The following is a 15,376-nucleotide window of genomic DNA, read 5'->3' on the forward strand; positions in this document are numbered from 1 at the left end:
GTCTGGTAACTGCAATATTTTAAAAAAAAGAGGCATTTTATTAATTTATATAGATGTATAGATATATTTAATATATCATATATACATGTGCTTGTGTGTGTGTACATATATACATGCATATATCAAAGAAAAAAATGGGCATTTTGCTTAAAATGTGCCCAGGTGACTGCAGATAAACAGAATCTGAAACTTTCTTTTAAATTTCAGGCCAACCTGCAATCAAATCCCCCCAGGAGGGAGCATTGGTCTTGCCTTTCAGCCAGTGTGCAGTTTTGGAGTCAGCTGCTTCACCAGCTGGCTGGCTGTGCTGAGCCCTGCAGAACAGGGACCTGGGGTGGGGGAACAGGCTCTGCTCTGGCTCTTCCCCTTTGTGTTAAATAATCCAGATTTTACTGGGCTGAAAGGGAAAAAGTGACTGTGACTGCTGCGGGCAAGGCAGGCAGGGCCCCGAGTTAGAGGTAAGCTGGCTCTGTTTATTTCCATTGACCATATAATACAAAACAATAGCATATTAACCCATGGATCTGTTTGTGCTAGGCCTGAGCTTGCAGATGCTCTTGGAGAAGCATGACCAGGTTCTTGGACTGCTTTGCTGAGAAGAGCCAGGAGAAAGCCCTAGCAAGTACCTCAGCACACTGAGGGCAAACCTGCTGCTACCACATCCTTAAAAGCATGCTCTTGGCCCATGGGAATGCTTCACTAAAGAAAGCTTAGGTACCTTCAAATTTTGTTTCGTTTCTTTTTTTTAAAGGAAGAAATAAGCAAAACCTGCACAAATTCAGAGCTATTAAGCATGGGCACAGCCCTTTGGCAGCCACCCTTTGTGCACCTTGCTGCTGCCCCACCATCCGCCCACTTACAGGCTGGATACCATCCATCAGGTTAGCTCTGATTTAGCCCCAAGTTTCCTCACTACTTCACTCAGCATCTTTCAAGGAAAATACATGTTTAACTGTCATCTTATCAGTGCAGAGAAGCTAGCAGATTTGAATTATGTTGTGTAAATATTTGAAACATAAAAGGATTAAAGAATAATTGATAGGCAGCCAGAGAACGTAACCTGATTTTTAAAAAAGTAGGCAATTATGTAATTGACTTACAACGCAGAAATAATCTGAAGGGACTTAAGAAGATTCAGAAAAGGCTAAAAACCCACAGTTTTCTGTGTTTGGGAACCAATACAGTTTTGCCATCTAGCAGGTTTCCTTCAGCTCTTTTGCACCACAGGTGCTCTCCTTCCTCCTGAAGTGTAGCCATTTCAGACCTCTCCTTGAAAAGCAGGTTCTTGTAGAAAGGGGCTTCAGATGAAGCAGCCACTTTGAGCAGCACCTCAGAGGTGCTCAGGGCACCTCAGGATGTTGCTGGGGAGGCAAGAAGCTTATCCGCACTCCCATCACCTCCTCTGCCCCCTGGGCTCCCTCTAGGCACTACATAAACCCAGTGGGTTGTATTTTTGATCCAGACTGAATTTATGCTGTTCTTAAGCAGGTATCAAATCATTTAGCACTAAGGAGGAAAAGGATAGCCCCATACAGTACAAAGATTGTTGCTACACAGTTTTATGTTGACCAAATCTAAAATAGAAATGTGCATTTAGAGAAATAATAATTTTTCAAAGTTTGTCAGTACCTTTCAAAATATAGTGAGACCACTATATTCCCAATGTGAAATAGTCTTCTATCTGCAATTTCAGTAAAATGCGCTATTTCAGTTATTAGCCTTGCACAAGCTGGTCTGAGATATAATTAAAATGCCTCAGAGCAGCAGCCTGGGCAGAGCCCATTTTATTCCAACCTCAACTGTCCACCTAGGGAACCAACATTGAGGAACAAGTTACTTGGTTACAGCAGCTACAACTGCACCGCTCAATTTCCCCACGCAGACCAACCAGCCTTTGTTGTATCTGACCTTGAATACTTCACCACACATTTTTTGAGTATTTCTGTGTACTAAAAGCCCTCCAAGACCTCCAGGCTCCCAAAGCATGCATCATCAACTAGAAAGGATACTGTTTTAAACTTCCAGCTCCCCACAGCCACCTTCAGCAACAAAGCTGAAATATATTACATGAATGTATTACTCCAGCCAGTTTTCCGCCTTCATAGCTAGCTTCATCACCAGAGCAGTATGCTTTCACACTTCTTTCTGTATAAACACCACCAGCATTGCAGGACAGTGGGGAAAGAGTAAAGGACAGCTGTGAAAGTTGCTTACAGAAATAAGCAGTCAGAAGACAAATACAGTTCTCAACTATGAACATTTATTAAAAGTTTGATCAAAGTAGTTTTATTCCCAAGTTTTGTTTACAAAAGTCTAACAATTTCCCCAGGTAGTCAAAGATTAATAAAAGAACTGAAATGGGATTACATTAGTGCATAGAAAGCAAATCTGGTCTATAAAAAGTTAAAATTAAAAAAAAAAGAATGTGTAAAATTTTAGGTTTTAAATACATGAAAGCAATTGCTAGTATGGCAGGCAGCGTTCACAAATGTGTTCTTACTGCACACAATGTGAAGTTGTTGGATTCAATACTGACTGATCTCTAGGCTTAAGGTTTTTTTCCTCCTAGAGGCAGAACCACTCCCTCTGCCCAAAACTACACGGCTGACTCTTACCCCCCCTCTTCATGGGCCATCTGACCATGAACCACCCTTCCAGCAGCTTTTGCAGTTGCTCTGATCTTAGCACAGCTGACCAGAGGTGAGGGGTGTCTCTTCCAAGAGCAGCACTGCACTGTGCTGCCTCATTCCGCTGCTTGGGATCAAGCACAAGTGCACTATCGCACCTGATTTTGCCCTAAGGATTTGAATCAGTTGCCCATTACAAGATAATTTGCAAACTGCCACGGAGCAGACACCCAGCTGTAGACAACCCTGTGCAACGTGCACAGAGCCCGGGGTGCATATCTACCACTGCAGACAGAGTGTTGTGTATCCAGGCCACGGTGGCCAAACCAAACATCCTGCACCTACAAAGGAATGCGTAAGAAATCTAACGCACAGACCTGCACTGTGAAGGCAGCTTGTGCCAAAGCCGCTTTGCTTTTCAACCCAATTAGAACTTTGCTCAACCAGTTTGACCAAAGTCTCTTGGAAAAAAGTCAGCGGTTTAACTGAAAAGCATGCAAAGATTTGGCCAGATACTTTAACCTTTATTATGGCAAAAGTACGTCTGCCTCCATATTGAAGTTATGTACTTCCTGTTGCCTTGGGGACACTAAAACCTCCAGAAACAGCATTTAAGCAGCACAATGAGTCCTTTGCTGAGTTCCACAGCCCTGCTATGCTATGAAGCCCTCTAGCCCTTGCTTCCACTGTATTTGGCACATCTGTACCTTCAAACATGGTGTGTAATGCTCCAAGGCTTTGCCGTAGTTAAGACACAGAAGGCGAGCAGAAAAGGAGAAAATATCCAACCAGAGCAAACAGAATATGAAAGTAAGTAAACACCAGAGTTCAGGTCTATCCAAGCAGTACAGATACAGATTCCTGCAGAGCAAGCACACAGCCAGAGAAGGAAAGGAAAACAACTGAGAGAATAACAGCCATTACAGGGAGAAGACATACTGCTGTCATGGAACAATAATCCCTCAAAGACAGTGAATTCTTTTTGACCTTATGTGGGGATGCTGTGGGGAAATCATGTGAAAGGTTAGTAAAACAGCTGTGTCATTATGCAAAGTCAGGTCTGATTATCCATTAACTGCTTGTCTCCGTTAACCAACGCAAAGCAAGACTTCTATGCTGGAATCCCCAATTATTACAGCTCGTATGTTTCATAGCCCAAAACGTTTCACTTGGGATTATTTATCTAGTGATTAATAGTAATCTTTTGGACTAGGTACCAAAGTCCACTTTAACTGTTTGACCCAAATCTTCAACCCATCGTTGAAGATAACAGGTACACTGTCCCACCGTGTTTGGTGCAGGCTACAATGGTGGATCACTCAGATTGCATCAAAGTGTAATTCTAAACAAAGTTTAATTTTTAAATTTGGCTACTGAATGTTTTACTATAGTAAAAGTGTTTTTTCTTGAAAGAGCTACACAACAGTTAAATCAGTTCCCCAGAAAAGTTTCTGCTTGCAATTACAAAAATCCATGTACAAAATTTATGGGCCTAACACTGGGTTTGTTGTTCATGCCTTTTTAACCTCAAATGTGGTTTTGTTCACACTATTTCTTCTTCCCAATATGAAGAAGTCTCGGTTTACTCAATGCATCACAGAATGCACCATAATCCTGTAGGCTGTTGCCTGGTATTTGTGCTATTCAATCTAAAAATGAGTCACAAAGCAAGCACCAGAAAAGTAATTTTTTAAGGCTTAGATCAGTTAAAATAATAAACCTGGAGCTGAATTTTGCTCTGCTCTTCAGAAACAGATAATTTGAGTATTTGCTTTGCAACTCCTGAGCATACTAAAGTAACAACAATCCTTTCTGATCCCACCAGATCTAGAAATAGGTTTTGCCATAAACTTAATATTAACCCAAAGAACACAGAGACGTAGCATTGAACTTCTGTTTTAATGGTCTCAAATTCTGTGACAGATTTTTGGTCTCAAGTTTCCATTTTAAAAAATTTATCGATTTTAAAGACTAATAACTTAAACTGCCACGAAACAAATGGTCCACAAACATTCCTTTCCTTCTGAAGCTTTTACGATGCATTGTAATCATTAACCAGTCTTTCACTATTAAACTTAAATGGCCAATTGAGACAAACAGTTCTGAGACCGTTCTTCCACCACTGATTAAGACTGAGGTGGCAGCTGCAGTACAGAATTTTCATTTAGCCTTCTGGGCCTTCTGGGCAGACTTTGTGACCTTGCCAGCTCCTCCAGCCTTCTTGTCAACTGCCTTGATGACACCAACAGCGACCGTCTGCCTCATGTCACGTACGGCAAAACGACCTGAAAACAAAAACACGTTTTATGACTATTGTCTAGAGCTACAGAACTCACAGTGGAAATTCCACAGCAGCAACAGGCCGTTTGAGGTAAGTGGGCAAATGCTGCTCTGGGACCAGAATGGGACAGTGACATCACCCTCTGCAAAGTATCCCTGTACCACTGTACTTTTGGTTCCACTTCCAAAGTTTCAAGTCAAAGCTTTTAACAGCATTTCACAGAACACGGTGCATCCCTGCACTTGAAATCAAGGAGCGTCTTTTCTAGAAATCAGTATTAACACACTTTAGGAAATGCCTTACCAAGAGGAGGATAATCAGAGAAGCTCTCAACACACATGGGTTTGCCAGGGATCATATCAACGATAGCAGCATCTCCAGATTTCAGGAACTTGGGGCCATCCTCCAGCTTCTTGCCGGAACGACGATCAATCTTCTCTTTGAGCTCAGCAAATTTGCAGGCAATGTGAGCAGTGTGGCAATCCAGCACAGGGGCATAGCCAGCACTAATTTGGCCAGGGTGGTTCAGGATAATGACCTAGGAAACCAAGGAAGACAACATAACATCAGAACAATTTTGAATATCGATGTGTCTTACAAAGCCAAGGAATTAATAAGATTTGCTTCAAGCAAATGCATCTCAGAACAGAAGCCTATGTCACTTTATAGCTTAGCCTGTAAGTGAAGAAAAAACAAGACTCTTATTTCAGAATACAAAGCTACATTTTAAACACCCTCAAACAGCTGCAAAAATACCTGTGCAGTGAAGCCAGCAGCTTCCATTGGAGGATCATTCTTGCTGTCACCAGCAACATTGCCACGGCGAACATCTTTCACAGACACGTTCTTAACATTGAAGCCAACGTTATCACCAGGCAGAGCTTCGCTCAGGGCTTCATGGTGCATCTCAACAGATTTCACTTCAGTTGTTACATTGACAGGGGCAAATGTAACCACCATGCCTGGCTTCAGAACACCAGTTTCCACACGGCCAACTGGTACAGTACCAATGCCTGTGAAAGAGAAGCAACATCAGTAATTCAGCTTAATGAATATATGCCCTTATGACAAAAAAAACACTTGATAAAATATGCAGTTTTGAATCGAAAAATACAGCTCTTGGGCAAACGCCTGCATTTCTGGCCCATATATCAGCTCTTGTGGCAAGTGAGCAACATTACAGAGAACACATACCACCGATTTTGTAGACATCCTGAAGAGGCAGACGCAGAGGTTTGTCAGTTGGACGAGTTGGTGGCAGGATACAGTCCAAGGCTTCAAGGAGGGTGGTTCCGCTTGCACTGCCATCCTTTCGGGTAATCTTCCAGCCCTTGAACCAGGGCATCTGTAACAAAAACAAGCCCAGCTATAAACTGACTGCCAAATTAATGGCACAAGGCTGAAGAAGACTAAGTGGTATATCTTAGCATTCTCTCATTATCTGACTCTGTTAGAGAGTAAGAATTTTTAAAAAGTCTTAATTTGATTTTGGACCTTGTCACTTCCAAATGTAATTATTAAAAAGCATGTGCATTTTATAATTCCATAATTTATCTCAATAATCGTCCTGGATTCATGTCTTAATAGAAACAAATGTCAAACCTACATTAGAGCTAGGTTCCAACATGTTGTCACCGTTCCAACCAGAAATTGGCACAAAAGCTACAGTGTCTGGGTTGTAGCCAATTTTCTTGATGTAAGTGCTGACTTCTTTGACAATCTCTTCATATCTCTTCTGGCTGTAAGGTGGCTCAGTGGAATCCATCTTGTTGACACCAACAATCAGCTGTTTTACACCCAGGGTGTAGGCCAGAAGAGCATGCTCACGGGTTTGCCCGTTCTTTGAAATACCAGCCTCAAATTCACCAACACCAGCAGCAACAATCAGGACAGCACAATCAGCCTTTGAAAAGAAAGAAAACCACAAGACCAAAACTATAGTTACAGTGCTTGTGCATTTGCCAACATATTACAGGAAGCCCCCTAACTAAGGAACATTCCCCAACTTCCCAAATCTTTGGTTTTATTTACATACCTGAGAAGTTCCAGTAATCATGTTCTTAATGAAGTCTCTGTGTCCAGGAGCATCAATGATGGTTACGTAGTATTTGCTTGTTTCGAATTTCCAAAGGGAAATATCAATAGTAATACCACGCTCACGTTCAGCCTTCAGCTTGTCCAAGACCCAGGCATATTTGAAGGAACCTTTGCCCATCTATGGTTAGAAGAAAACCCAGTTTACCTTTTCCCCCTCTTTTTTTTTTATGAAGAAGTTATGTATCTGCATTTACTTCACAAAGATCGCATGCTCGCTACAGAGTAAAATCTAAGAATAGTAAGTGACTCAATACTGGAGAACACTGCTGCTCATGAAACAAGCAATAAGATCCGCTTGGCACTACTAGTGAGAGATGCCAACTGTTTTCTGTTTATCGAACCTGTTGACACTTCAGCTCCATTGACAGCTTGTTAATTGTGGTAATGCATCTTTGTGACAGAGCTCCTGAGCGTGAGTTCTACTATCAAGTGTCCTTTACCAATTTAAGTTCTCTCACTAATGCAATCCTTGTGATAATCAACATTTTAAGTGCCACTCTGTTCAGCATCTGCCAAATTTTTACTCTATAATGTTGTTATTAAGATCCATGCTGTTATTACACAGAAAATATAATCGGTGAAACTTCCTGATTTTCAAATTAAACCTTAATAGAGTATCTCCTTTTAATTCTATTCTTTACTACGTGTATGCACACACTGAACCAGGCAACTCCATTAGACTTGCAAGTCCAGACGTAATTGCCCAGATGTAGCTTTATACAACCTTTCCCTTCCCTTGCTCTACGCTCCACAATTCGAGTTTCTCCAACTAACACAATGGAGGATTGAACACTTACACACTTGTTCAACCTCGGGGACAACTGCAACCCAGCTGCCGCCCTGTGGCCGCACAACACTGAGCCACTTGTTCAGCTACCAGGGCAGCCGCAACCAAACCGCCTCCTCGTGGCCGCCAAACACTTTGCAACTTCGCTTTACAACTAAGGGTCTCTATTTATTCCTGCACCCCGAAATTTTGCTGGGTGCCAGCTCACAGGCCCACGCACCTCAGCGGCTTCCTTCTCGAACTTCTCGATGGTTCTCTTGTCGATGCCCCCACATTTGTAGATGAGGTGACCGGTGGTGGTGGACTTGCCAGAATCGACGTGGCCGATGACGACGATGTTGATGTGGGTCTTCTCCTTTCCCATTTCGGATGTAGTTTAAGTTCTTGCTTTGGGCAAAAGAGAATTGACACCTAAAAATTCCGCAGAAAAAAGCTGGTTACAGTTCGGTCCCGAGGGGCAGCGATGGCGGCGCCACATGCAGGGCGGCCCGGCCCGGCCCGGCCAGAATGGCGGCCCCGCCCCGCCGGGGGAGGGGAGGAGCGAGGCGGGCAGGCCGGGGGCCCCCTCAGAGCGCCCCTAACATCGCCCCCTCCCCGAGCTCGAGTTACTCCGGCGGCGGCGGCCGGACCGCGGGGCGGTGGCGAGCGGGCCCAGCGGGCAGCGCGAAGGGCGGGGCCGCCCCGCTCCTTTGTGTGACTCACCCCGCCCGGGCCGCCGCGTCCTCCATTTTGTGGCGCTGGCGGCGGGCGGGGAAGTCGAGCGGCCATTTTTTCACTCGTGCCCCGTCCTAGCGCCCCCCGACGGCCCTCGCACCAACCCGCGCGGCCCCGGCCCACCACTCGCGGGACACAGCAGGAGATGCCCCGCGCCTCCCGCCCCATACCCGCACGGACACGCCGCTCCCGGACCCCAGCCCGAACGAGGGGGATGTCCGCGTGGGAATCGTGGAAAACGACGCGCCGCCATCTCGCCGCCCCGCGCCCCTCTGCTCACCCCCCTGTCCCACTCCCCCCATGAACCTCCGACCTCTACTCCCTCCTCCCCTCGGCCCTCACCACGCCTGGGGCTCAGCGCTGGCCGGGCCCCCGGGGGGAATGCGGCGTGGCCCGCCCCGGCCCATCCCAGCGGACGCACCTCACCTACTGGGCTTCAGCAGACCCGGAGCGAAAAAGACCGACGGCGTGAGCGCCGCTCCTTATATAGCTTGGGCAGGGGGCGGGGCCTGGGGAACGTCACCGCTCCCGGCGGCCCCGCGGCCCCGCCCGGGCACGGACTGCCCCCGCCCCCGCCGCCCTGTGGGGCTCTGCGGGACTGGATGCTCTGGCATCGCCCGCCCCGCTCTTACGGGGCCCCTGGCCTTGCCTGGCTCGGCACGGCGGGGAGCGAGGCCGGGCCCGCGGTGCACCGAGGGGCTGCGGCGGGAAGAGGAGCGGTGCCCCCTTCCGCGCCGGGATGGCGGGCGGGCGGGAGCGGCCGCCGCATCCGGGAGAAGAGGGGCAGCACCGAGCGGCCCCGGCCCCCCTGCAGGGCCCAGCGGCGCGGCGGGCCCGGGGACCGGAGGGAGCGTCAGGCCCGGCGTCATGGCCGGTCCAGGGGGGCGCGGCGGCTGAGGGTAGTCCGCGGGTAACAGCTCCCGGCGAGTTCACTGTGCCCCTCATCGGGGACACAAAGGAACGCAGTTAGCGAGGTTAGAAACGTTCAGTGAGTTACCCTGACAGGCAAGTAACAAATGTCGGCCAAACTTCACGGCATGCGAGGCCCCCCCCCCCCCCCAGCCCATTACGTAGTAGGTCTCCAAGAAACAGAGGTGGGGATGGAGGGAGAGAGCAGGAATTTCAGGAAGCTTAATACACCAAAATAAGAAAACAACGTTTGGCTTACCAAAAAACAAAACAAAACAAAACAAGCTTTTTCTGTCTTTGTTGTACCATTAGAGAACAAAAGTTGGCTCGGCTCAGAAAACTTTGGCACAAAAGTACTAATCAAGGCAGAGGCACCTCCAGCAACGACGCGTCTGAAGTGAAAATGTATTAATCACAGTTAATAAGCACTCAGGACATGGAGCTTCTGTGCAAGAAACCCAGACTGCGGGAAGTGCCCCTATACTGTATTTTCTCATGAGAAAACCGTCAGCCATAGCAAATTATTTTTAGAATCAGGGCAATGAGGAGTCACAAAACAGATCACAACATCAGAAATAAAGGCTCTCGTGATTGCAGTGGATCGTTCTCTGGTTTTCTTGCTCCTAACCAATGTAGAAAAATCCATTAAATATTCAACATCTCTTATACCTATTCAAGACAAGCTGAGAAGCTTAACTATCTCTGTTTATTATTTTTCAACTCTCTGCAAAGCATACAAGCTACACAGTCGATATTCAGCTACATTATATGCCTGTCAGCAATAGTTACTTACCTATCAGCAAGTATAACCCTATTTGTTTGTTCATATGTGATTCAGGTTGCAGTTGTAAAGCATGGAAATAAGTTCTTGTTCAAAAACAAACAAAAAAGAACAACATCAACAAACTAATAATAAAAAAAAACACTTCATGCATCTACACATCTACACTTCCACTTGACTCAAAGTTTCTCTAGCTGAGATAAACCCAGCATCAAATTCACTAGTGAGATGTAAACTCAGTATTTCATGGTTTGATATGGAATTGAAGTGTTTCCATGATATCTGGTATTTTTCCACATGAAAGGTAAAAAAGGTGCATCATGTAAAAAAAAATTGAGAGATGAGGCTGAGTTTAGAACACATCTTTTACACAAATAACCAGTTTCTGAGTAAACCTGCAAAAAGGTTCAGATATCATTAAACACTCTGATTTTAAAGAAAGGAATAAAGCAATCAAGTTCTTCTTATCCCTTCCTGTGGTTTTAGGCAGAGATGAGTGATGGGGGTGGAAGGGAGATAGAAATGGTTCAGCTCTCTGGAAAACTAACCTTTAGGGGCAGTTATTAGTGAATACATCGTATATGAAGACACAGTAACAGGCAGGTGGATCACTTTCTGGAAATGGAAATGCATTATTTTAAAGTGATTTAGTGGCTCAGGTTGAAGACCAAAGGGCAATATTTGGTAAGAAAGCTAAGCAGCACTTTTTGGGTCTCCTGTAAAGCAATGACTGTTTGTAAACACAGCTAAAAAGCTTTATTCTTCAGGATGGTTTGAAGTTAGCTTCTAAAATGTGTATTTCAGTGGGGAGTATTTTTAATGGATTGATCTGCCAAAGAATCCATTCTCATAAAAAGGTAGTTTTAACACTTCCCAAATGTAGTCAATTATTTGTGCCTCAACAGGGAGAGAAGAAAGGAAATATGTTACTAATTTCTTACATGGTCCATACTCAACTGCACATTTCTTAAGAGAGTGGTTTTTTAGAAGACTATTTCATAAGTAAAGGTTTTTGAACCAGGTATTTCTTAAGAGAGCAATTTTTGTGGTATGTAAATAGCTGAAAGCTATGAAAGCTGAATTAAGGGTACAAATTTTTAACCATGGCCCTAGTTCAAGTCTACAGGAGTTTCTTCCCCTCCATTTCTTTAACTGAGTTTTTAAATGAATTTTATTATTTTCTCTTTATCTCACCAATGCATGTTTTTATTCTCTCAACAACTAGTGTATCTCTCCTTGTCCATTCTATTAGCAGAACATTCCTATTATCAATCTCACAAATATTTATACAGCTGGGGACCTTCAGATATATGAGTAGCCTCACATAATTCAGTGGAAATGCATTCTGAAGAATCCTCTCAGCTAACACAAATAGGCATACCCTGGACTAAATCCTGTATGCAAACAGCCCGTTAAAATTTTAGATTTTATTCATTTGGCAAAACATAACATTTAGGAAGAAACAGATAAGAGATTTCAAGAAGTCAAGGTCTTTCAGGTTGTGGAACATTGCTTGTTCAATCCAGACTGACTTCAGAAATAGGAGGACTTTGTGGGCAAAAATTACTCATTATCCTTTAACCACTGGTGAGCATATGCTAAACTGAAATATCTGACGCCTGCACATGTCTCCAGTGTAAGAGCACATAGAACCTATACAGTAGCCACTATTTTAAAAGGGTTTTGAATCTCAGATCAAATTATATTAATATGAAAGTTATGCTGTCGATATACCTAAGCCAAATACTGTAGCTTTAAAACATAAATGTTACCTGGATTTTAAGATCACAGTAGCTACTGCAGCATTACTTTCATTTTAGCGTGTGGTTTCAGTGCATACAGAATGTGCTATAAGCTTAGAACGCAGTCATAGACAGTGAAATCATGCTAGGAAATAAAAGGTGCTCACTGAGCACCTCTGAAGAATTTTAACTCTCTACCATACCATCTTTTTTGGTCAGACACCTGCGCAAAGATGAAGGTAACTAGCGCTTATACAACAATTTTAACTGCAATGACCAAGGTCATTCAGGAGCAAACAGACTTTATAAGCACAAGACTTTAAACATAGATTTGATAAATACAGTTAAATCAGCCTCACTGAATGGAAGAGGCACTAAGATTTCTTGAGTGCACTTTCAGAAAGTATGATGGAAAAGCAGTCCAAAGTTACCAATAAGTAATTAGTGATTAGCAAAACCAGATTCTGGTACACGGCACCATTTTGTAATACAATTAGCCTCCTACTTATTGTGAAATGCTTTCTAATTCCTACATTACAATTATCATGGTATGTACATTTGTCTAAAGTTCAACATAAACTATAGCTTGAGCACACTGCTGTACTTCCATGTATTAAGTGTTATTTAATGCATTGATTATTAAGGGAAATAAGAAGCATCTACATTTGTTATGAAATCCTTTTCCCTACATGATCTTAACACTTACTACCAGATTTTACAATCGTCTGTTTATTAAATAAAAACCCAATGAATAGAATAATGGTGTTATACATATATGAAGAGAACAGACAGAAAACCTGCTTTAAAAAAAGTTTAACTGAACAGGGTGAGGTAATCTAAACTACTTGAAAAAAACTACTTTTGAAAGTTATTTAGCTCTGTACAAGTAATTGTATATTTTTATGTAAAGGAAACTGCTTGTTAAAAGAAAGAAACAATAGTAAATACACTTTAAGTTACTGTCTTAGTCGACAGCAAAAATTAAACCACTCCATCCTTAGAAGTTTAAGACTTGGACTGAATAAAGTCCTCAACAACCTTGTTTGATCTCATAGCTGACCTTGCTTATAGATTCATAAAAGAAGGTCTTCAAGTAGGAGGTATAAGAGCATTGCCTTCAAAACTGTTGAGAAGTATCACTGGGATGAACTAGCAGTTACAATTTCAGAGTCTTCTAAATAACTTAACATGAGCCTCTTGAAAAGTCACTGTTTCCTCTAAGACAAATTTCCTCTGGGAAGCACTGCTGTTCCAGTTACAGCATTTACAATACGTCAAGGACTAGTGCTTAAAGGATAGCCTGCTTTTAAAAAAAATCATTTGTTCAATCTTTTCAAATCACATTTATCCACAGCACAAGGAAGCTCATTTATATGGAAGGTTTAATAAGAGTTGTGATACTAAAGGTTTAGTATCAGACAGAGTGAGTATACTGCGACACAACCAGCACTAACAGCTGTATTTAAACCAGTGTTCTGCTCTCTGGAAGTCTGCATTTGTGAGCTAGAAAATGAAAGTATTTGGTTTGGAGCAGAAGTATCCTAACCAGGAAAAAACCCTCACAGGTGGCTACTTCAAAAAGAGTGTTGTGGAACTGAACAGTGAAGGGAATATACATGCAGACAGCTAGAGGACTTCAGATCCATGAAGAATTCATCCGTTTAAACAAAAAGTGACCCTTCACTTGCAGACATCTGACAAAACTTCATAAACTTCATTAGTGCTAGGCTAATTTACACCAGCTGGTGACCTGGCTCCAGGCAAAAAGCAGAATTACTAGACACTAATTCAGAATAAAGGTGAAGAGCTGATGAAGTAATCACCATTATGGAGAAACAATATAATTTGTTAAACTGTTCTGTGGTTTTGCATTAAGTGTTTTCCAACAGCAGACAGACTATGGCACTTGCTCCTCTTCCCCAAATGGGATCACATTTTTACTATATCCCACTACCTTCTGGACTTGCTACATGAATGGTAAGCCCTTCTAGGAGTTCAATTTAACAAATACCCTAAATGGGAGCATTGTGTATGTGTGTGTATATATATATATATATATATATAAAAGACAGTGTCAGTTATTGAGCTGAAATCCACTGGGTGAAGACAGTTTGGCTCTTGTTCTCAATTTGTCATGAACCTCCAAAATGCCATTTTAAAGCTCTGGTCTCTTCTGCTAAAAATGAATTTACCAAAAGCAATGTATTCATCTTTTTGTGCTGATAAGCCTACGACAAAACTTTTAAATGGGACCTCAACTCCTTACCCACTGACCATACTGAGCCCTCACAGCAACCGAGTTACGCTCTGATAACTTTGTTTAATGTTCACTCATCAGGTTAATTTTGCTGCCTCACACTATAGTAGGTTTGGAGCTGGCTTGTGCACTTTGCAAAAAACCTGTAAATCCTCATTCTCACCTTGCAGACCTTTTGTATTCCTGCCTTTCTGCCTCTCCATGTAAAGGCAAGTTGTCAAGGAAGGAGACAGTCTATAGATAGATTCCTAGAAGGAATACATGAATCAAAAAAACTCTGAAATGCAGCTTATGGCTTCAAGGGAGAGAAACATAATAAAGGTCACTTTAGTGTGGACTGCAAAAGTATGCTACAAATTGGAGACAGTGGATGGATAGGTCAAAGGAGGAAGAAGGGCAGCACCTGAGAGTTGGGCTGGTAAGGATGGTGCAGATACATCCAGCTGTGTCACTGTTCACTCTCCCATCTTGACATTGCTGTGGTTTTGACTCTTGGCATCACTCAGGCCATAGGATCAGTTTCCACTGTAATCACATTTTTGCTACGTGGTAACCGCAGTAACCAAAAGTGGTGCAAGTCAAGTAATTTAGAAGCCTTCGTCAGATTTAGTGAATATAGCATATGCTTGACATTTATTCAGTGAATTTAGATTTGAGACAATTAAAGTTTGGAAAGGTTTCAGAGAAGAACTATGGGAATAAATCTAGATCTGGAAAAGTACTCACATTTGACCTGTTCAATCTGTACTGAGTTTACTGAAAGCCAGTTTGGCTTAGTCTCTAGGATTTCATAAGACAGAAAATTCTATAAAGGAAGAATCACAAGTCTGAGCACAAAGACACAAAGAAGATTCAAGCTTGTTGGTAGTTAAGGTAGAAATAGAAACCACTTATTTGTAAATGTCAGTGAAAGCAGTAGCAGCTTGCTTAAAGCAGTAAGCCAACAGATAAAGAAATGCTTAATATTTAATTATGTCAGTAAAAAAAACCCCAAACACAATAAAGGATCAAGAACTTGATTTGGGGAGAGGGAGAAGGGAACAGGAGGGGCCATTTACTTGAAATGATATCTATATTTCTAGTTAGCTGATGCTTAATACAGTCTCTGAAGTATTTGGCCAGATGAAGCTATCTCTGAACCACTACTGATTATCATGGAAAGCTATGGAATGGGAAAGTTC

General features: G+C 43.0%; 1 protein-coding gene across 2 annotated transcripts; it reads right to left on the reverse strand.

Moving 5' to 3' along the window:
* Nucleotides 1-4,507: 4,507 nt before the first annotated feature.
* On the reverse strand, nucleotides 4,508-9,049 carry EEF1A1 (eukaryotic translation elongation factor 1 alpha 1). 2 transcript variants are annotated; one of them, XM_051778047.1, is made up of 8 exons: nucleotides 8,928-9,049; nucleotides 8,013-8,203; nucleotides 6,944-7,123; nucleotides 6,515-6,811; nucleotides 6,103-6,253; nucleotides 5,665-5,921; nucleotides 5,212-5,446; nucleotides 4,508-4,912 (listed from the first exon to the last, which is right to left on the reverse strand). In XM_051778047.1, exons 2-8 carry the CDS (start codon nucleotides 8,154-8,156, stop codon nucleotides 4,788-4,790), a joined length of 1,389 nt encoding a protein of 462 aa, XP_051634007.1. In that variant the 5' UTR covers nucleotides 8,157-8,203; nucleotides 8,928-9,049; the 3' UTR covers nucleotides 4,508-4,787. The 2 variants fall into 2 exon arrangements, with proteins under 2 accessions (XP_051634007.1, XP_051634008.1); XM_051778048.1 differs by having other exon boundaries at nucleotides 8,933-8,963.
* Nucleotides 9,050-15,376: the final 6,327 nt, after the last annotated feature.

This window comes from Manacus candei, unplaced genomic scaffold (genome assembly GCF_025592945.1).
Source record: "Manacus candei isolate 608988 ecotype Guabito, Panama unplaced genomic scaffold, ASM2559294v1 h1tg000011l, whole genome shotgun sequence".
NCBI lineage: Eukaryota > Metazoa > Chordata > Aves > Passeriformes > Pipridae > Manacus > Manacus candei.

Bases quoted from the DNA above. Each gene is read 5' to 3' on its own strand.
- EEF1A1 (XM_051778047.1), bottom strand. From the start codon at position 8,156: ATGGGAAAGGAGAAGACCCACATCAACATCGTCGTCATCGGCCACGTC. The intron at 5,922-6,102 runs GTATGTGTTCTC...TCTCTTTCACAG, and splicing joins GGATGTCTACAAAATCGGTG to GCATTGGTACTGTACCAGTT. The intron at 5,447-5,664 runs GTATTTTTGCAG...TTGGTTTCCTAG, and splicing joins CTGCTGGCTTCACTGCACAG to GTCATTATCCTGAACCACCC.